General features: G+C 34.5%; 4 protein-coding genes across 4 annotated transcripts; all 4 read right to left on the bottom strand.

Moving 5' to 3' along the window:
• Positions 1 to 2,385: 2,385 nt before the first annotated feature.
• Positions 2,386 to 3,679, bottom strand: LOC139882112 (RING-H2 finger protein ATL43-like). Its single transcript, XM_071866484.1, is given in 2 exon segments — positions 2,386 to 2,694; positions 2,696 to 3,679. Coding segments are annotated over 2 exon segments (1,293 nt in total).
• Positions 3,680 to 5,684: 2,005 nt separating this feature from the next.
• LOC139882115 (autophagy-related protein 8C-like) lies at positions 5,685 to 7,301 on the bottom strand. Its single transcript, XM_071866486.1, has 5 exons — positions 7,220 to 7,301; positions 6,347 to 6,402; positions 6,204 to 6,256; positions 5,870 to 5,988; positions 5,685 to 5,779 (listed from the first exon to the last, which is right to left on the bottom strand). The coding sequence occupies exons 1-5, from the start codon at positions 7,254 to 7,256 to the stop codon at positions 5,685 to 5,687; spliced, it is 360 nt and encodes a 119-aa protein (XP_071722587.1). The 5' UTR covers positions 7,257 to 7,301.
• Positions 7,302 to 11,527: 4,226 nt separating this feature from the next.
• On the bottom strand, positions 11,528 to 16,419 carry LOC139882111 (uncharacterized). Its single transcript, XM_071866483.1, has 2 exons — positions 16,414 to 16,419; positions 11,528 to 12,055 (listed from the first exon to the last, which is right to left on the bottom strand). The coding sequence occupies exons 1-2, from the start codon at positions 16,417 to 16,419 to the stop codon at positions 11,528 to 11,530; spliced, it is 534 nt and encodes a 177-aa protein (XP_071722584.1).
• Positions 16,420 to 17,694: 1,275 nt separating this feature from the next.
• Positions 17,695 to 21,983, bottom strand: LOC139882110 (soluble starch synthase 3, chloroplastic/amyloplastic-like). Its single transcript, XM_071866482.1, is given in 14 exon segments — positions 17,695 to 17,818; positions 17,908 to 18,031; positions 18,122 to 18,233; positions 18,334 to 18,465; positions 18,602 to 18,784; positions 18,861 to 18,989; positions 19,085 to 19,255; positions 19,337 to 19,442; positions 19,561 to 19,670; positions 19,927 to 20,042; positions 20,045 to 20,209; positions 20,296 to 20,566; positions 20,746 to 20,960; positions 21,044 to 21,983. Coding segments are annotated over 14 exon segments (2,898 nt in total).
• Positions 21,984 to 22,550: the final 567 nt, after the last annotated feature.

Raw genomic sequence — 22,550 nt, 5'->3', positions numbered from 1 at the left:
ACATTAAAATTTACAATTAATATTTCTTGCATTTCATAGTAATAATACTAATTACGTACATTGATGAAACATATATTTATTATGGGTACGTGATTTTACTACATTTGAAGAAGAAGGTTAATTGATGATAGCCATATATGCAAAAGAAAGCATATCTAATCTAGGCTACAACATTTTCCTAGGTGAAATCAACATCTCCCATTTAAGACATCCCTGTTTTGCATGCATATTAATATTAATAATAGTAATAAATTATTAAAGCCTTTACAGTTGCCCATACATTGATACATATTTATCTAATTTTTCCGATCATACCATTCCTTTAACTCATTCCATTAACATTAAAACATATAAAATTTATTTTAATTTATTTTTTCAAATATCTCTTTATGAAATCAATATATATTTAAATATTTTTTTTAATATTACTCCTGTATTTATTTCAATTAATCTTTTAAATAATAAATTATGGACAAACAAATAATTTTTCCTATCATTTATTATGTCTTTAAAATTCTCAACTTTCATTACGAAAAATTTGAAGTAGACCGAAGAGAATATATAAGAACACACTGCTGAACTCAACTTTAGAACCCAAATTATACCACATCAACGACATCTAAACAGAAAAATAAAAAAATTAAGATTCTTCAAACTTGAGCTTATATACTCCATTACATATTCTAAACTTCTAAATCCCAAAAGAAAATATATATATTATTATTTAAATTTTGATGATATGTAATTATAAACTATACTTGTATTTATAAATTATAATATAATATGATTACTAGAAATTCTAATCGTATTTCTTTAAGAAATCTTCAATATATATTTAAATATTAATTATTGGAAATACACTAGAATATATTCTACAATAGGAATACGTTAGAAAAAGTACATTAAAGAAATACATTAGAGATTGAAATTACATATTACATAAATAACTAAATAAACAACCAATTTTATAATGCGATATAAGTAATAGTCATTGTGAATTATGGAAGTGCCATATATATATGTTCAACCAAATCTTTTTGTAGTTGTCGATGTCGGAGTCTATCTCGAACTCGCACTCTGTTTTGAAATTCTGGAAATTTGGCTGCTGAGAATTTTGCGAGTGAAACCATGAATTTGGATTGAAATGATTTGGCCTCATTTTTTTTTTTTTTTCTTTTTCTAATTTGATTGAATGAACGGTAAAATCTGAAAGAATTGTGAAATTTATAATGTAAATTTGTAATGAACCGTTGAAGTCTTGAAGGTGTTTTAAATGTTACTCTCTCCGTCTCAAAAAAGATGCAAATTTTTTAATATAAATTACATGTAAAAATTTACATCTATTTTAAGACGGAAATAATATTACCGTTAATTATTGTGTGTCATTTTTAATCGAAAATTTTTGATAGAAAAAAGACGAGCTAAAATTTTAAGTTTTTAGATGACATGATATCAACTAAAATGTTTATTTCAATATGAATTAAAATCTAATTTACAACCCAAAAGTTCATTTGACCTTTCAGCGGAGATGATTTAACCTAACAAATTTTAAAAACATACAAATCATTATTTCAATTAAATTAATTATTTTTTCTATTTCTTTCTAATAATACAATAATTACACCAAAATCCATTCCTCAAAAATCGAAATCATAACCTCACACATAAAATAACGTGAGTTACGCCCTACTTGACATTTTCCGAATATTTCAAACTTTTATTACACAGTGCACCGAATGCATATCACATGACACATACCCGCCAAGAAAACTAAGAACACGATAATTAACACCACCCAGGGCCAAATATAAAAATACTACTCCCCGTATTACAAAATAATTAATTAATTACTCCCTGCACGTGTCTGCAATATTCTTCTCTCATTAGACTGGAAATCTAGCAGGATTATTATAGTTCATGTTTCAACCAAAAAATATAAACTGCATTTGACATTACTCTCAAGATCAATTCATACATGCAAATCAACGTATGGATAAATGATTAAAACGTTTCCGTCCTAAAAAAACTATGAATTATATAGATTATTGTATTAGCTATATAAACTAGCTAACTCATAAATCATAATCATATCTATAATTTCATTATGTATGCAGTTCGTACTGACACTGATTTTAGCCACACGTGTATATATTTTCGGGAAATATAATTGTAGGATTGTACAGTCGACCATACGGTGATTTGATAATCAATTTAATTTTTTAGAAAAGAAAATAAATAAATAAAAAATCCAATCACATAAATTGTCTGACTCTAATTTAATACTCTTTTTCCATTATTAACTTGTCGTTTGGCCTACATAACAACATAATAATACTAACACACTACACTAGACTACATACATTACTGAACTGGCACCACCAGAATTCAATTGGTAGTTGTACCCTCCTCCGATTGTACAGCTGGCTGTGATGGTGAAATCCAAGCCGTCCATCTTGACAATACCCCTGCCTTTACTTCTTCTTCTCTACTGTTATTATTGATACAATTCTTAGTTTCACTGGAAGAGAACCTATCAAGTCCTGTGATTTCCGACATACTTCTCTCATTAATTACGTTCCTGCCACTACTTCCTCCTCCTCGTCGTTTCTGCTGCCTTAGATTTGATGAGAACAATCTACGGTTTTCGCTTATTATCATCTCTGACCGTAGGTATAAAAGATCTGACGGCTGTACGGTCGCTCCACCTCTGAAAGTGGACCCCACCATTAGATGACATCTGTCCTGTTCTCATCCCTACGATGATCCGATGCTCTAATCGACGGCCAGAACTCGATCTATTTGACACGTCGTCACAATGCTTCTCCGATGATGGAGGAGCTGTTGTTTGACTATTGACATTTACTATATTAGCCCTGGTCAACAAGAGACCGTCTTTTCGACGGTCAAAGCATCCAACGGCTACGGATTGATCAGGATTGTTTTGGCTTTTCCTTTTCATATTATCAAAAGAGCGCCTAAACGACGAAGCCGAAAAAAAGCCGGTTCGTCTCTCGCCGGCCGACGAATGCCTCCCGACGACTCGTTTTGTTTCCGCTGACGTCATCCCCAGGTCCAATACGACGTCGTTTGGTGGAGCCTTTACAGAATCCGGCTGATTTAGGTGGAGGATTTTCCGTTCATCTATTAGAAGGACGTCTTCCGGGTCGACCCGGTACCGACAAAGCGGGCAAGTAGAGTGTGCGTCTAGCCACGTGTCCACACACTCCACGTGGAAAGCATGCTTACATTTGGGTAACAATCTCAAGACTTCCGTCGGTTCGAATCGGTTCAAACAGACCGCACATTCTAAACCGTCTTTCTCACCTCTAAGTGAACTGAACCGGAACAATGGAAGTGTCTCGATTACTGACCTGTCGATTCCCGAATTCTTCCGTGTGGCCGCCGAACCTACGCCGTGCATATAAACTCCTCCGCCGCCTGTAGCGGCGGCGGAGGATTTACAATGTGTGACGTAGAGGAGAAGGAGGAACGTGATTGAGAACATCGCGATGAGAACAGCACTAATCACGGTGACCGTTGGTTTGAAGGGAGGCAAATCCGACGGTTGAGAAGCGTCCGGCGGTTCTGTATTTCTGGAATCATCGTCGGCAAACACGAATCGAAAGAGAAGGAGACAAAAGAAGAAGGAGAGAGTTGATTGAGGAATGTTGAAAGCCATGAATGAATATCTCTCTCTCTCTCTCTCTCTGTTGGATCGGAGAAAATGAAAGTTCTGGTAGTTGCAGAAGCAGAGCAGAGTGTTAGATTTGACAGGAAAGTGAAATGGAAACTCACAATTTTGAAATAAATATTTATTTACTTGAGCGAGAGAGCATTTAATTAATTAATTAATTTTTATTTCTGGACCCAAAACCCACGTGACCCATATTTTGGCACAAAAGCCCACACGAGCATTTTGGCTATGGGTCCCTTTCTAATTTTCTATGCACTCATTATCCTTTTGTTTCTTCTGTTACAAAATGGCCTATTTTGTTTTACCCTTCTTTGGACTCACATGCCGTTCTATGTAATTCATATACGCGCTTGTGGTGTGTACAGAGCGTTTATAGATCTTTCTACAATTTTAGTTAAAAAATATAATTTTTAAAAGTGTTTGCAGTATCACAGAACACACTCTAAAAATACATGACAAACACGCTTAACTCGGAGGATTTCAATCAATTCATGTAGTGAAATATTTAAAATATCTACTGTCTCTATCTCTAATTAACCGTCATATTTTCTATACAAACAGAGCACATTCTGAAAATACACTGACAAACACACTTAGACTCAAATGATTTCAATAGGTTCATGCGATGAAATATTTAAAATATCTACTTCCTCGATCTTTAATTAACCGTCATATTTTCTATGTAATTGATTTAAATTCAATTGGAATTTGGTTATTCATCATGTACGAGAATCCCTGCTAAGTATTCACGGTTTGAATGGTTAAAACGCCCAACTCATAATTGGCGGATTCAATTTCTAATTGATAATTGCATAAGAAATGTAACTGTTTTAATTAAGTACGGAAGTAGTAGTAATTAAAATGATTCTGATGATAAGTTATCTAAGAGAGCTCAAGAATCGATTCTCAGAGAAGAATTATAACATTTTCCAACCTAGATAAGATTCAAATATATTTGAATTTTTGCAATGAAGGGACTTTAATGTATGAATATAAGAATGACGTTGATAGTTCCATGTGAGATCGGATGAAATTGCACTTTGTACATACAAATCCAGGTACAGTTGTACTGTATAATACTTTAGTAAGTATTAAAAACGTGGTAGACCCGGGGGAGGAATGCAACTTGACGTTGATATACTTTCTCCGATTAACCAAAGCAAAATCATGTGAAATAGCCAAATAGCAAATGCATTTAACTGATTTCAGTGTATTAGACCCTACAAAATATATGAAAAGTACGATTGCTCTCACTTGCTTTTTATCACCCAAGAAAAATAGATTGGCCCTGCTTGGGCTTTACTAGAACACTGGTAAAAAATGTGCATTTTTTTTAATAGTTACATCGTTAGTGCGCGGACAGCGCGACTCGAAACCTTGACCTCACTATTTGAGGAAGGGACCACCACCACTGGGCTACTCCCATGGGGCGAAAAAAAAAAAAAAATATGCATTTTCATCTCATATATATGGAGAAAAATAGGAGGACCTATATGTAAGTTTGGAAAACTTGAGGCACTCCAGCAATTGCTATTTTGATGGCATGGACAAGTCAATGTATATGCTGACTAAGCACATCGTGTAGCTGCGATGATGGTATGGAGGTCCAGACAGTATGTGATTAGAGTACAAGGATCTATATATATGTGTCATAAATGTTATGTACTGCATTGGATCGAATATACGAGGACCTATATGTAGACTTTGTAAAAGTTGGGCATTTCACACAGAAATAGTTGAGACTCAACGTCTAAACTGACAAAGCTATCAGAGAAGAAATGAAGGGTCAAAGAAAGGTAAATGCAAAGTTAATAATACGTTCATTTCATAATTTGATTTGAATATAAAAAGGAAATGGTACTGCTAGTAATCCAATACTGTAAGAAGATAAAACACTTGAATGAAAGAGTACTGCTGGAGTGGGAATATACACCTTGGATTGGAATTAAGCTTCTCTATTTACTCAGATAGATCACCATTATGCATGCTTTCACAGGGATCCAAAGGTGTTCTCTCCACTGTACGTCATGTAAAGAAAACCATCTTCATCTTTGTTCTCTTCATAAATGGCAGACATCAATGCAGCTGCGATAATTGAACGAGTATTAAACATTCGCACAACTGCAAAATCCTCGTGAAAAAATTATTGCTTGCCGGAGAGAGGAGAGGACTAACCTGTTGGTGGCAATGTGTTCTTGACAAAAACAAAAATAGCCTTTTCAGCACTGAGCTTGATCCTTTTTCGAACAACATAAACAAACTGCCCCAATGTCAAATCAGCCGGAACAAGATATCTACGGGGTAAAAATCATTCAATCAAAAACAGATATAGAAGATAAGAACACAGTTTAATAAAACAAAGGCCAGATCAAATTCCCAGCTAATAAACATATCTTTCATCATGTGATGTACAATGGCTCATAGTTCATAGTCCAAAACTAAAATGGTGGAAGTAGAAAGTAAAACAATGCACTGATGCGATAAAACTAGTTAGGATATGGGAACTGACTTTTTCTTATCAATGTCAGGAACATCACTCTTTTCCGCTTTCTCCACAATCACCTGTATGGTGGTAAACAAGTTAATATACAATCATTCGATAAACAGCAGCAAGAATTGTTTGTTCCATAAATTGATTGACAAATTTCTCACAGGAATTCTATCAGGATACTTCTCCCTGATGCGACCAGCTTCTGCCTGTCTCCTCTCTGAGGTGTCAAAAACAGGAAAGATTTAAATACGAGATGATCAACCAAAATCAAAGTGCAACGTTCAGATAATTAACACACGAAAATCACACAAAGAAAAGAAACAATGGTTTCGGGTCCCTCATGAGACCCAAGTTCTCTGGCATAGCATATAGATTCCAGACATGATTTTTATCAAATTAAGAAACAATAAAACTGCGCAATCTGATGTAAAGGTCAAATAAAGGCCTTCCTTCGATAGTTGCTTCATATAAAAGATGGACCTTCAAAACAAAAGAATGAGCCTAGCAACAACATCAAAGTTTAACCATCAACAATCTCTAATTCAAGCCAATATCAGAGTTACAAGTTTCGGAGACGTCTCGTAGGTCGCACTCCAACATACGACTTACAAGCAACAATAATTCATTTCTTGCCAAGGAATCACATGTCCGGAAAAGTCTAACAATTTGATCGTAACTGTTTCAACTCAAGTGCTCTTTAATCTACAAATATCACACATAAAATAACACAAATGTAATTAAGCCATAATAGAGAGGGCTAAATCAATGGATCGGGAATTTAATCAATAAAACATCGCAAAATTATCACTCATCAAACAAATTTGAAAGATAAGTCAACTGAAATGTTATCACTGTCGATTAAAGCTGGGTAGAAGAAATTGAACCCTCTAAAATACATTGAATGATACATCGATTTAGGCAGCAAACTTTCAATCAAAAAGAAAAACCTAACGAAGAAGAAAGAACAACTATAACAAACCAATCGGGTACAGAAAAAGATATCAAAGAAACTTGGATAAAGAAAGCGAGCGAACCCATAGGATGTTCAAGCTTGAATGAACTTTTGGTCATGTTGGTGCGTCGATTATTACTTTCTGCAAGTTTCAAACATCGAAACATCACAAACCCCCCAACAGCAAAATCCAATAAAACAAATTCAATAACAAGATCTAAACAGACCATACCACGAAAGGTTGAAACTTTAACACACGTAACAAGGTTTACGCTTCAAAGAATTGATTGATTGATTGATCAGTCACGAGGAAGAACAATTCGAGAAGAAAACTTTAGAGGGTTCGATAATAGAAACCAACACGAAACTGAAACATATAAACTTGATTCTTTTGATGGAGTTTTTGTCTTTGTTTACAAGATAAGTAAAAAGCTGTGTGTCCGTGTCATCTTCGCTTTCTTTTCGTTTGCGTAGGGCCGGTTCAGTAGAGGCCAATTTTCGGAAATTTTTCGAAAATTTATCATTTATCATTTTTCTTTTGAAAACACGTTCGATAGTGAGTTTTCGTTTTCAAATTTTCGGAAAATTTTCGAAAAATTTTCGAAAAACAGAGATAGATAAATTTGTAATTTTCAGAATTCTCAAAGGATTGGAATGAAAACAAAAGAAAACATTAGGGGTCAAAGTATATTATCACAAAACGATTTTACCCCAAAATCAGCTCATCATCGTCGTCGTCCGACCTGTTTGGCTCTGTTCATGTCGTCGCCTCCCTCCGATCCGTCTGTCGCCGTCGCTGTCGATGGTGTCGCCGTCGCTGAGATCTTCTCAGCATCACCAACAGACTCCCTCCGCCGCTCATCCCATCAGCATCACCAACAGACATGGAATCGTGTTCGTAATCTTAATTGGCTGACTGGGTGAGCACGAAGTTCCAGTGGGAGGACGTTTGTGGGACGAGGAACGGAGGTTTTTGGGAGGACGTTTGTGGGAGGAGGTGTGGTGGAGGAATGGAGGATTGGGTGGAGGAACTGGTTTCCGGCGGCTTCGGGTTGGGTTCACTTTGACTCATGACGGAGGCTCTCACATGATCATTAGGGATTTTGACTTTGACTGACGACGGAGCCGACGAACGCCGGCAGCAAGATGGTGGAGGCTTCGAAAATTGATTTTGACCAAAATTAGGGATTTTGACCAAAATTAGTGAAAACGAAATGAAAATTGGGCACTGAACAAGTTTTTAAAATGAAAAATAAAAATGAAAATGGGATGAAAATTGGTAGTTTTCGAATTTCGGAAACAAAACTAAAAATTTTGCTACTGAACGGGACCTAAGGTTGTTTTCAAACAATAAACCCAACGGTGCCGTTTTGATTGCCTTATCCTTTTTGGATAATTCATAATGTATTGTACATAATTTAATTAACGGGGCAACAATAAACAAATCAACTTTAGTCCTCAACTTTTTAAGATTTCGCCTAACGTTACCCTAATATATATTTTTGGTCTGATACATCCTTAACGTTCTTTAAACTCAGGAAACGGCAAACCATATCTAATTATCTATACTTTTATGAATACTTGAGAATTGAGATCACATTTAAAATAACTAAAAGAGGATTTTTTTCCCGTCCCAGTCTATTTCTTCTATAAAATAACGGAAATGGATGAATATAGAGTGGATCGATACGTAAATGTGTGTTTGTTGTGTGTCTAAGAGTCGGAATCAGTCGTGACTCCTACAAATCTTCTTTCCATATTAATCAATACACGAATTTGGATCGAGAAAACGAAAGTCGGGATTTAGTATTGAAGACTGTTGGCACAAAGAAAAAAAATGTTTAGGACATATTCCTTCCGTATGTTAATACATGTTTTTTTAACTTTTCTTCATACATTCAATAAGAGATGTATTTAGTTAATATTAGTGAATATGTACATCTCTTCTTAAATATATCTAGAAGAATAAAAAAACATGTATTAACAAACGGAAATAGTAGGTTATATAGACATTGAACAAATAAAAGAGATTGTCCCGATAGAAGAAACACAATGATTCTCTTATTCAAAGCCATTGTGGTAATAAATCAGATTGGGTTAATTTTCTATATTATTGATAGTATTGAACCAGTACAATATGCAGTCTATTTATAGACTTGCAATAGGGACAACATAGAGCATACTGAAAGTATAAGGACTTGAGTAGAGTCGGTTTTTAAAGACAAGGACTGAACTATAATATTCCTAATATTTCCCCGCAAGCTAACAATTGTTCACGCGACAATTGTGAAGCTTGGAGGTCTAAGAAAGGCTCAAAACAGAGCATAACAGGTAGTAAGGCTGCAATGAAGGTGCTGATGCATTGTAGAAGACTTGAACCAGCAAAAAACAACTCAAACGCATGAATTGGGAGAACTGGCAGAAGCTCCAAGCTGAAGAAGGGCCTGAGATGTTGTCTACAAACAAGAAGCATTGTTGTAGCAGTCCCAAACAAAGCCACCAACCAGAATGCAATAGCAAGGTGAAGACCTCATGAACACAGGATAGCAACAGAGCTCCAAACATGGTAATTGGATCCAAACGCATGGAAAACGACAATTGAACCAGTCTTCAAGGCAGCTAATCCCAATCCGAGACTAAAAGCAACCTATCCTTCATACTAGCTAGCCATACTATCCGATCAAAACACACTATGCCTAAACACAAGGCTAATAGTAGCATATACTAAGTATACTTAACTATTTTTGTGTTTTCTGCATAAAACTAAACACTAACACTGTTTTTGCATTTTCAGAAAAACAATAGGCAAATTAAAACAGCTAATATGCAGAAAACCACTAAACAAACAGAGAATGCGTCAGTTCAGCTCGCCAACTTATCGGAAGAGATGTTACCAGATATACTAGAGCAACAACATTTAGTCAGAATCGCATCAGAGACCTGCGATCATCATCAGAAAGAATGTTGGATAAAGGAAACCAGAAATAGACAGTGCTAGTGCTGAGCTTGCTGCCGGCGTGGTCGCTTCGAACAAACAATGGCAGATCAGATTCGAATGGAAGCAGTCTGTATAAATCGACTGAAACAGAATCATTCTGTAGTCGAAATCGAACGCCAGGAGTAGTCGCTGCAGCTCTGACTGATGCGAAGGTTGTAGAAGCTCAATCGAAAGTAGATGATGTCGATCGCGGCACAGAAGAGAAGATCGAAATAGACTATGTTTGTTCAGAGTGTTGTTGTCAGATCAAGGATGAGATCGTGAGAATCAAAATCATCAGATGATTTAGCTGTTTGCATCCTCCCTGGTTGAAATCAAACGTCAAGAGATGGCGAACTGTAAATTGACGAAGAACAGAAATCGGAGAACTGAGCTACGAATCGAAAAACGAAAGTGAAATCGAACGAAATCGAGACGTAGCTGCTTAGATCATCACGTCAAAGGCCATTGAGAAGTCGATTTGGTGCAGGAGCTGCGATGAATCGACGAAGAAGAAGTGGTTTTGTGTATGTTTGGCGAGAGAGAAAGAACCGTTTCTCTTAAAATCAAAACCGAATCAAAAGAGATTAGAGCGGAAGAACCCAATCAAACTGATAGTGTGTTCCATTACTCCATTCAGTTTGTATTCTAAAGGATTTCAGATAGTTTGCACATAAAAAGGATTTCACTTTAAACTCAAGTATATGCCTTCTATAATACCCCTTCCTTTACGTGAATAATTGTCGAATGTATTTAAATTTAAATAATGTTTAGATACATTTAATTATTAATAAATTAAAATATGCACGATTGACATTCAAATCTCTACATACTCACAAGAACAAAACTGCTACTCTCTCCGTTTCTGATGAATTGAATAATGATAAATAATTAGGGACGGAGATCGTCATAATTTTCAAGCAATGAGAAAGAAAATTGATAATTATCGAAAGCTCTCTTTTCATTTCACATGCCCTCTCTCTCGTTACAAACTACTACAAGTGAAATTTCAATTACCAAAAGATAAGAACTTACTACAAAGACTAATAACAGACAAAATTTCAGAGACTGCCAAAAAAGTTCAGTTGCCTATGTTTAAATCCCAATAAAGAGCAGTTCTCTGACTTCAGTAGTAACATTTCTTAATTTCGACAACTACATTAAAATTACGTTCGTTTTGCGGTTTACTGATGCTCGAGCATGCTTAAATTTGCTCCAAATTGTCTCGAAAAACGTGTTTTTTTTGCAATTTTTAGTAAAAAACACGTTTTTCGAGACAATTTAGAGCATGCTCGAGCATCCGTAAACCCCAAAACGAACGGACCATAATATTAGGACCGACTCAGCAGCCAAAATCAAAAAGAAAGGATGACTTGAAACGAAATTAATTAGGGTTTACTAATTAATCACTAATTACTCTAGGAAACCAGTTTTAGTCAAAATGGCATTCCTTACTCTGCTAAGATCTCTTCCTTTGAGTGTCCTACCAACTCCTTCACAAACAGAAAATGATGAAATCTGACTCCTTGCTAACCTTCTAGCAATCCATTCATGTGGTGGCACCACCATGCCATCCCCATCATCATCATCATCATGGCCATGGCCATGTCCATCATCATCATAAGAAGTACCATTATTGAGATTTTCACCATTGCCATAAATCTTTGACCAATCAGGGATGTTGACCGGAGCAGATGACTGATGATGAGGACGTGGCACCGCCGGCACCACCACTTTGTTATCATTAGAGATAATTTTTTCTCGGTGGGGTTTTGGAGAAACGGCGCCATGCAAAAGGATCTTTATGACAATTTCTAGACTTTGGAGACTTGATAATGAATCATCATCATCTCTCTCAATGACTGACCATACATCTTTTTCTTCAAAATCTTCATCTTTTCTCGTATACCCACCCTTGAAACTCCAATCCGCCATCACAATCTGATACAAAACCAAGAAACAAAAAAAGGGGTATTAAAAAAGTTTTGATTTTGATTTCGATTTTAGCCAGAGGAGAGCAATTATGTGACTATATAAACAAAAGGGTAGGAAAAAGGAGAAGCCTTCATCTAAAAAAAAGTTTTTTTTTTTTTTTAAAGAAAGTTAAAAGAAGAGAATAATTGCAGGAATCTACCTTTACCCACTTTGTTTGAAATTCGGTCCAAGATTAAAAACAGCATACAGAGCCTTTTTTCAACTGAAATTTGAATAAGTCCAAAAATAAATCAAGAGAGTGATTCTGATCAAGACACTACACAACACTAGCTACTCTCTCTGGGGCTTTCCCTTTTAAATGTGCTCTGTTGGTATATCTGAATACTTTCAAATAAGATCACATATTTCTAGACCTCAAAAATTGGGGTTTTAGTACTACTCCTATACAGAGAGAGAAAGAGAGAGAGATGTCGATCGAGAAGAAATTAAAGTATATATGTACGAGACGATAGAAGTGTTTGGTAGCTGTTTTCTTGCTTTGCTTTTAATGTGTTAGAGCTAAATAACTAAAACAAGATCATAATCAAAATACTTGTTTCAACAATCTGTTAAGTAAAACCTTGAAGCTAACTGGACTTTTGTGCTTAAATGAGAATTTTTTTGGGGTGGGGGTGTCGCTATAATAATAGTTGATAGATTGGCTGTGGAAGGAGTATCATTGAGTTACCAAAACAAACAAAAGGTCGCTATTATTGAGCTAAAATCAAAATAATGTTTTAGTAAATAAAACCTGTGTGTTATAGATATAGAGTCTGCGGCCGGTTTTTAGAGCATCCATACTGCTAGTTTTGATTTCGACCATATAACTTAGATAGAAAGAAAAAAAATTTGAAATTTGTAAAATTTTATTCCCTTATAAAATTCTAATTATGAAGTTTCTTTGTTATTATAATGTAAATATAAATATGGAGAATAGTGTTTGATTTATAAATATAGTTATATTTTTTTATTAATTAAATAAGAATTGAGATTGAAAAGAAATTTTTTTTTAAAAAAAATTAAATGATAAATTTTTATAATGATTATTGCCACATAAAATAAAAAGACAAAAACTAATTTCCAGAAAAAGACACTCTTATTATCAAATCTTCTGTGGAGCACTCTATGCCTCCTAATAAATACACTTCCTAATAAAAGTAAAGTTTTATTTTCAAAACTTATGAGATAAAACGTATCTTAGATATGAAAAACGGAAAAATCGTTTTATTTTAGATCATATTTTCTTGAAATTAAGGGTAGGTTGGATTATATTCCATCTTATTATATATATTTTTAAGATAATGTTCTTTTCACTATATTAATGGAAAACACGCTTCATTATATGTAAGGAGTATGACGGACACACCCAAACCGTATTTTAGATATAAAACACATTTTCAAGTCTAGGATTTATTGATATGTCTTATGTTTCATCTTATTTTATATATTTTAAATGATCATATTTTTTATTTTTTTTGTCTGTTAATATATATATTTTAAAATTTTTTTAGATACATTTAAAAAATATGTATATATTCACGATTAAATACATCTTTTTTTAATGTATGGAAAAAAAATAAAAAATATATAATAAACGGAAAAAATATTTTTTTTAATTTAAAAACACGCTTTACTGTATATTTAGAGCATATTTCGTCTTATTCCTGATACACCATGAATATATCCAAATCTAATCAACTAACAAAGTATAATGGAGTTGATTATTGACGGGGGATTGATTTTCTTGAAATTTACTACTCCCTCCGTATATAAATAGATGACGTTTTTGAAGATTCTTTTATCTTTAAATAATCGACGTTTTGAAAATATCAATATTTTTATTTTTATCGCTCAACTAACTTTACACACATACAATTAATATTTTAATAGAAAAGAAATTTACGTTAAAATTTCATTAATTAAATAAGGGTAAAGGGTGGATTAAAACGATTGCTGGATGTTGACAGTAAAGAAACAAAGAACGATTATAAAAAAAAAAAGAAACAAAGAACGTTGATATCGGTAAGATAATTTAGGCCCAGTTTAGTGTGGGAAAATTTTCACGGAAAATTCGCAGTTGTTCCACTGAAAGGTTTTTTAGAAAAAAAAACAAAAAAATGCTGTTTAGTAGCCTTTTCTTTTGCCTTTTTCTAAACCAAAATCCCTAATTTCTTAGGTCAAACATTCGAATCAACCAGAAATTTCGATACCCACACAAATCACCAAAGTTTAGATTAATTAACTCAAACTCTAGTAATCAAATTGAATTGAAGAGAAGAGAAGAGAAGAGAAGAGAAGAGGTCTCCTTCGACCAAAAAAAAATTGCAGAGAAGAGAAAGCAGAAGTGCGTAGACTCAAAAGAAGGAAAAAGGGGATTTTTTTAATTAATCGCTCCTTAATATCACATATGCACTACCATCGCAGCTATTTCGCTGATACTTCTGCAGCTAGCTTAGAAGACGAATTGAAATTGAAGAACTGAAGTTAGGGTTCTTGAAATATATGTAGAAATCGATTTGGGGCTTTTAAATGCAGAGTGAATCAATTCAATTCAAACTTCCAGATAGTTTCAGAAGTAGAAAATTATGGAAATTTCAAGCTTTAATTTATCGTTACTCATATATGCACACATAAATCTCAATGAACAGAAAAAAGAAGGAGAAGAAGGAGAGAAGTCGAGTTCATTCGGAGAGAAAGACAAGTTCAACTGATAATGGCTTTATATATTCAGGGACAAAATTGTCCCCGCATGCCTAATTTTCCTTTTTCCTAATTTGGAAAACTCCAATTTGAAACTTTTCCGTTTCTCATTGAAAATTTTATTCAACTAAACGAATTTTAACGAAAAAAAGAAAATTGAAGAAAATTTTCCGAAAAAATAAAAAGTTTTCCCCAACTAAACAGCCCTTTAATTTTTTTTCTTAGGATAGGGTGACCATCCTCGATCCTGACATTGGACTAATTACTATTAAACCAGACATTGGAGATTGGCCATTTATCAATACAACTTATACACACATATCTTTGCATTTAGATTTGATTTAAACTCGCACTGCAAACTTTTCTACTATTCGTTTTTACTTACTTACTTCCCTTTCTTCAATGTTTTTGTCTTCCTGTGTTTGGGGATCATATCATATTAAAAGTAGGTTATTGAATCAATCTATATGATCCAATTAGGATTTAATTGTTCTTGAGAAATGATGGCATGTGTTGTTGATGAGTTTTTATGAAATGTGTTGTGTTCAGTAGGAATTAGAGATTAAAATGTAATTTTCATGAATACTATCGTTTATGTCTTCTAACCTCATAATTTTTTTTTGTCTTTTTCAAATTTCATCTAAAAATTTATGTATCTACACCTAGATTCATAAACTTTTAATGAACTTAAAGAAAAAATTACATCTATTTAAAATCGAATATAAAAAAATATATTGTATTTTAATTTTGTTTTGAATTTTTTTTAGGATTATATCTTAATTTTGTATTGAATTTAGTAGTCCTTATGATGATTTCTATATGTATAAAACTATATGATATTGGATGTGTCCATATAAACATGTTACATTATAGAAGATTTCGGAAAATCTATACTTTGACGGTAATATTTATTGAGAATGACAACTTTGGAATAAAATAATTTTTCGAAAAAAAATTATCGAGATTGATATCGACTGCTTGCTTAAAAAAAAGATGACTACTACTAAAATATTTTACCTAAAATAAGATAAATTAAACAAATGTCGTCGCCCATTGAAATGCAAGCTCACAGAAAGGGTCGCTCCCCGTCCTGTCAAGAGTGCAGTTAGTAGAAAGTGGGGTGGCGATGGGAGCTTTTCAATAACCTCCAAGTTGATTGAGAGAAGAAGGAAAGGCGAAGTGCTCAGTGTGGGTCAACGCTTTTGCTTTTCAAAGTCTAGTCAGAGATGCGATCATATCCTAATTTGGAGTGTAAATATAAAACATTAGCGTGCATATATCATAACTAATGCAAAATTATTTCCTTTTAGTTCTTCTTTATTTATGACGTCTTTATTACTGTATTTTTACACGAATACTACAAACTTCAATGATGGTATGCGTGATTGAAAAGAATTTTGTTACTTCTACAGCTCTAGTACTTATTAATTTTTCTATTTCGAGATAAAGTTAACTTATTATAATCTTCCAAAAAAAGAAAATTAGAATTCTTAAGCATTTTCCGAATTAGTTATTGCCATTTTTTTAAAAGGAGATGTTGTAAATCAATTTGAAAAAAAAAAGTGTGGCTGCTGGGATCCGAGCCAGCTCTCCACGGCCACGTGGAATTCTCACTACTAAATTACAGCCATTTTGTTATTTCTTGGGCATGTGTGTTTATTTACCTTTTAAAATTTTCGATTACTCAATACTACTTCCAGTGTATTCGTTCCATGATTTGGGAGATATTCGAGCATATTTTTAAACCGTCTTAAAAAAATATTTCTATTAAAATTAACAAAAAAAATATAATTTTTAAAATAATTTGGAACATAATACTCGAGTATTTTCCAACTATGAGATAAACACACTTCCTTTCCGAAATAATGATGTGGGGGTCTTGAAATTTTATAAGAAAGAAGTGTTACTAATGAACTGAGTACTTTTTTTTTTTGAAATCCACTGAGTACTTTTTAATTAACTTTAATCATTGGATAAATGAAAACCTACTTTAACAGTTTCCATCCAAAAGCAGAAATAGTTTGAAGTACGAGTAGTATACTATAGTAAGAAGATCTGTAGCAAAAATTAGTGGGGAGTACTATATATGAAGCACCCACCACCAAATAATGTAGCTTTCGGTTTCAAAACTTAAAAATATTATCTCCATCTACAAATACATATTTTTTTAATTTTTTAAATATATTCAAAAAAATATACATATATATTAATATTAATTAAATATATATTTTTTGTCCCAAATTAAATGTTAATATTTGTGATTTCAAAAAAAAAAAAAATTTATAAATTCATTTTCTAACATAATTATGATTATATATACTAAAAAACCAGGATAAAATGGTGAAGTTTGTGAGAAATAGTGCATGGAGTACATGAAGGTGAAGTTGGTAAAAGTATAATGGATAAACATAATTAATGTTCCTTAAATTTGTCAAATTTTTGTTCTAATTTGAGATTAAAAATTATGTTTATATTAACATCTAATTTGAGACGGATGAAATATTCTTTTAAAGGTATGAAAAAAATTAAAAAAATATGTATTAGAAGAAATATTATTCAAACAACCTAAAAAAAATAAAAAAATATTCAAACAAGTTGCTGATCTCTTTCTTCAGTTCTAGCAACTTGCAATGGTTTGTTAGCGAAAAATAGAATCGTCCAACTTGGACAAAGATGGCATATTCTTTTGTAACTCAGTACTTGGTAAATGTCTGTCACATCACATCCAAACAACATAAATTATGTTTCCGATCAATGGAAAGTTAGATACTTTACTAGAAAATATCGATAAAAAATGGACCTAAGTTACAAGCCACGCAAAACTGGTCCTAAGGACTTAACTCGAAGTGAAACGATAACGTGTACAAGCCGCGTGAATGTGAATTCTAACTTTTAACTGTTTACTTTCATGCAGCATGGTAAAGTTCTATGCAGTCAAGAGCAGTCTTGTTCCAAAACCAGTCTTGTTCCATCACCTTCTTGCATAAAGTGTTAAACCATTCCCGAGCATCATACCAAGCAGAGATTACCCTGAGTCGAAAACCCCACTCTCAAATAAGTTATAAACAAACGAAGATTGTTTAGGAAAAACATAATGCAGTACATTTAGGATAATTCACCTGTTTAGAGGATAATCGAGACCAGCTGTATCAGCAACGTCGAAGTTAAAACCATTTGGTTCAAGACCCTGCACTTTAGCTCTCTCTTTATCATGGTCAGCATCAAATACTGCGTCAAAGAGTCCTAAACAATCAAACAAACCATAACAAAATGAAAGGTCCATTGAATTCATACTTCATAGTCTATGCTAGAATTCAGAAGGTATGAGTGTACCTCCAGTTTTTCGAACAACAGGTATTGAACCGTATCTCATTGCTGTAAGTTGTGTCAATCCACATGGCTCAAAAATGGAAGGGATCAGGATGAAATCAGCACCAGCATATATCTATAAGAATTAAACCGAGTCAAATATGGATCGAATTGCTAGCTAGTCATACATACATAAACATTCTGAAGAAAATTTCCAAGTTTTCTCAAGGACATACCAGATGTGAAAGAGGCTCGTCATAATTTAAGCAAAGACGGGAACGATCAGCATGAGAAGAATGCAACTCGTTGGCTAAGTTTACAAAATCATTTTGGATACGAGGATCGGGAGCCGAACCAAGCAAAACAACCTACCATCCAAAATTCCATCAGTTAGCACTTAGCAGTGAAGATTGCCGTATATAAGTCACAAAATATTATTCGCATGCAAGTCAAGATGTTAGAAAGAAAGAAAAAAATTGTTGGTAAATGTGGAAGAAACTTTACCTGTCCATTGCATTCTAAAGTGCGCCAAATGGCATGCTTGATCAGATGGATGCCTTTTTGTTGTGTCAAACGAGTGATAATTCCTACCAAAGGAATATCTGCCTTTTCCAAAAAAAGTTTGTCTTGCAAAGCTTCCTTTGCAGCTCGCTTGCCGTCAACTACATTTTCAGCTGTATAAGATACCTGGACGAAGAAAAAAAAAAATCAGAAAATGGATAGAATGCAGTAATCCATTTCATACGATGTAACTAATACTCACGGGAATGAAGTTATCATTATACGGATCCCATATATCTGGGTCAATTCCATTAAGAATGCCATGAAACTTGGATAAATGAGGAGCAATCGCAGGATTTGAAGAAACCTCATTCGCATACTTGGGAGATAACTACATACATACATAACCAAGAACCATTAATAAGCGAAAACATCACCAAGATCATTTTCCAGCTTGACCAAGAATTCAAAATTAAAAACACGTACAGTTGAAGCCTTGTCTGTGTATGCCATCGCTTTTCCGATTTCGTTCGCCCCAAATTCAAGGTTATGAATTGTGGAGACAACTCGGGTTTCACTAAGACTATGATGCATGCAATGATCCTTAAACAGCCATGTAACAGGAGCACTAGACCAATCATGACAATGGAGAATATCCTGCCCAGTTGTATGTATATGTAATGTAAGCATCAGTTCAAGAAATATATTGTGTAAGATAGGGTAAAATAGTCAACTTACAGGCTGAAATCCACTCTGGAAAAGGAATTCGAGTGCAGCATGGCAGAAGAAACCAAATCTCTGTCCATCATTCCTACAGCCATATATGCATCCTGTCGAACAGAATCTGCAAAAATTGATTTTTTAGCAAAAGCTCTGGAAATACTTTCACAGAGAATTCTTCCACAACCCTAATATGATTTTTTCAGATTCGCAGCAGGCAGACAAAAAGGCAGGACCTTTACCCGTTCAGAGGTTCTAGAAAGTAGACTGAAAGTCCTTCCACTTTTCCAAACCAAACTTTTATTTCAGTTCCACTCCAGGAATAGGATCTCTGAAAATGGAAGTCTTTCGCCTGTTCAAAAACACCCGGATCAGCAATTTAAAGTTCATCAAAGAGCGAGAATCCCCAATTCAATTTTAGGGTTCTTGATTAGGGGTTCACAATTGCTGATTTGCTGTAAATTCGAATTAGAGCCTAAATTCGGAATTCGGAATTAGCACTTTAGTCCCTAAAGTTTATCTGTTTTGACAGATTGGTCGTGATCTTTTCTTTTTTAATGCAACATGTCAAATTTATTAAGTATGGTTTAAGGAGCTATGAAACTTACATTAGTAAGGTCCATAGAATTATACTTTGGAAGGATGATGTCAACTTTATGGTTTAATTCTTGAACAGCACGAGACAGACTAGTAACAACATCAGCCATGCCTCCAACCTTCGCAATGGAGCCATTTCGACGGCAATATGCACGATATGCAAAGGCGACTCCTTTTCGAGTCCTCCAGAGACCGGCAAATGGTAGTCCATCCCATTCCTGTTATCAAATACACCATCTTCTTCTCTCTCAGAGAATACAAAGTCTAGCATGTATGCATCTAATGGAACCTCCACTGCAAAGCCAGGCACGCATATAACAAAGTCAGAGTACAGTCAACAGTTCCGACCAAACAATCATTAGGCGTCTAATATAACATACCGGTAGTTGTAAAATGAGAAGCTTTCTCTGCACGGAACATCTTTTGCGGTGGTAATGGGCCCTTGCTGTGAGTCCACCGGTTAAATGAACATCTCAACCAAATTTGAGATTTTCCTTTCAGAATTGTGTTTGCAGGTTTATAGAAAATCGTCGCACTGCTGCCTGCTTTGACATCAAGAGGATCGGTATATACAATATCCCTTTGAGATAGCAGAAAAGCTTCCAAGGTTTTCTCTTTTGTCTCAGCTTTCATTATTGCTGTCTTTTCAGCCTGTAACCAAACAAGAAAAAGTTTTCAAGTAACAGAACTTGAGTTAATCCACTTCTATTTTGTAGATGGTTGTTCCTATGTGAGGGCGAGCCTTGGAGCGACCGATTAAGGTTTCTCCTTTGTGGCCTAGAGGTGGGGAGCCTTATCGCACGCGTAAAATTTACAGCAAATTAACCGACCTTGGCACGTATAGCTACATCTCTCGATCTTCTATCCTCCTGGAGTTTTTGATATATCCGATCTTCTTCCTCGACCCAGTATATTTCTTTAGGCATGCTTAGTGGGACAATAGCATGAAAATCTTGGTGGTTATTGTTGTCATATACAATAGCGCTCTGAGGTGGTCCATCGGCAAATACCCAATCCAGTACAATGGCTTCATCAGACACAACATCTGTACATTGCACAAAAATCCCATACTTACCAAATGACACATCAAATCAAATCAAGGAAATGAATTATAAAGTTGAGATATACCATTAGCATACCACCAATCACCATTATCTGATTGAAAAAGCCTTATAGCCATGGACAATCTATCTTTCCAATTATTATAGCCTCCATGAAACCAAATTTCCTTGGCTTGAGAAAGAGGGCCAGAACTTTTGATATAGTATAGCCGAACCGAGCCAGCCCCTTTAAACTCTTTTGGTTCAATGTGCTAAACACATTCAACAGACCTTACAGCATGTTTCAGAATCTGTTCAGACATCTGTTTTCTCCTTTGAATATCAACTTTTGCTTGTGCTTTATCAGCTTCTATTGATGCTTTCTCTGCTTCTAGTTTCCTTAACTCTTCTTCTTGTCTTCTTCTTTCACTTTGCTCCGTAATAAGTCTATCGTGTTCCCTACATTTTTCTTCCACCACGAATTCAGACAAGGTCATCCCCTCTTCAACGAGTATGAAGAAATCATTCTCATCATTGATTTCATATAAAGTCCTTCCGTTGTAGAATACAAAGTCTATATGAAATACTTCCTTGGGAACAAGCTGACAAGACCACCAATCTCCATTGATCAGATTGGACTTGTTTAAACTAATAGTAAAAGATTTCCATCGCCAGCCATTAAATGCTCCCATGATTAAAACATCTGGTTCATTTTGGAGGGTGGTTACATTCCTATTAACAAAAAGTTGTATGTCTCCGTCAGGTTTTACTGTTGGAGGATGAAAAAACAATTTGTTACCCTTTGAGGAATTCTCTGCAGCAAGTCTTTCAATTTCTTGTTTACGCAAGTTTGCTTCCATCTCCTTTTTCTTCTCATCATCCTCCTTAATGCTTTTATCTATGATTCCCAATGTGGTATTTTCCTCTAATGTCACGAATCCTTGTTTAGAATCCATAATTATATTACTATTAGGAGCCGAGCCTACCTCCTGAAAAGACGCTTCCTCATAATTTACCCTACCATTCATATAGCCGACTCCACCGAGTGGAATTAAGGCTGGTTGTTGTTGTTGTTGTTGTTATGTACTTCCTCCGTCCCAAAATAAATACAATTTTTTCAATGCAAATTATATGTAAAAAGTTGCATCTATTTTGGGACGGAGGTAGTATTTCCCACCATCAGACTTTTTACGGTATTAGTAGTAGTCAACTTATCTTCATTTTCTTCATCAACTCGTTCTTCTTTAAATTCATTTTCTGGAAACTCCAAGAGAAGTTGTTTCTTGTCAGTCCCAGTAGATTCACTTTTCCTTGTTTGATCTCTCTTCCGAGGTACTTTTGGTGAAAAACCTTTTGGTCTACTTCTCTTAGGACTGGAAATCCGCGTTCTTTGTTTCCTCTTTGAAAATCCTTCAAAATATGATTTCCCGAACGAAGAAAACAAGAATAAAAACTAAAAATCTGACTAAGTCCTAATCTGAGGAGTACATTACAAGCAATTAAATTAACCAACCTGTGCCTGCATTGACTGTCAGCAAAACCCCACGAGTCGGAGACTTAAACTGAAAGCAAACACATAAAGTTAGAGATGATTA

The sequence above is a fragment of the Rutidosis leptorrhynchoides genome, unplaced genomic scaffold (genome assembly GCF_046630445.1).
Source record: "Rutidosis leptorrhynchoides isolate AG116_Rl617_1_P2 unplaced genomic scaffold, CSIRO_AGI_Rlap_v1 contig229, whole genome shotgun sequence".
Classification (NCBI taxonomy): Eukaryota; Viridiplantae; Streptophyta; class Magnoliopsida; order Asterales; family Asteraceae; genus Rutidosis; species Rutidosis leptorrhynchoides.
This window is presented reverse-complemented; position numbering and strand designations above follow the sequence as displayed.

Coding starts and splice junctions, on each gene's coding strand:
- LOC139882115 (XM_071866486.1), bottom strand. CDS start 7,256: ATGACCAAAAGTTCATTCAAGCTTGAACATCCTATGG. Junction 5,989..6,203: donor CCTGACATTGATAAGAAAAA/GTCAGTTCCCAT, acceptor TTTACCCCGTAG/ATATCTTGTTCCGGCTGATT. Junction 5,780..5,869: donor GAACACATTGCCACCAACAG/GTTAGTCCTCTC, acceptor CAATTATCGCAG/CTGCATTGATGTCTGCCATT.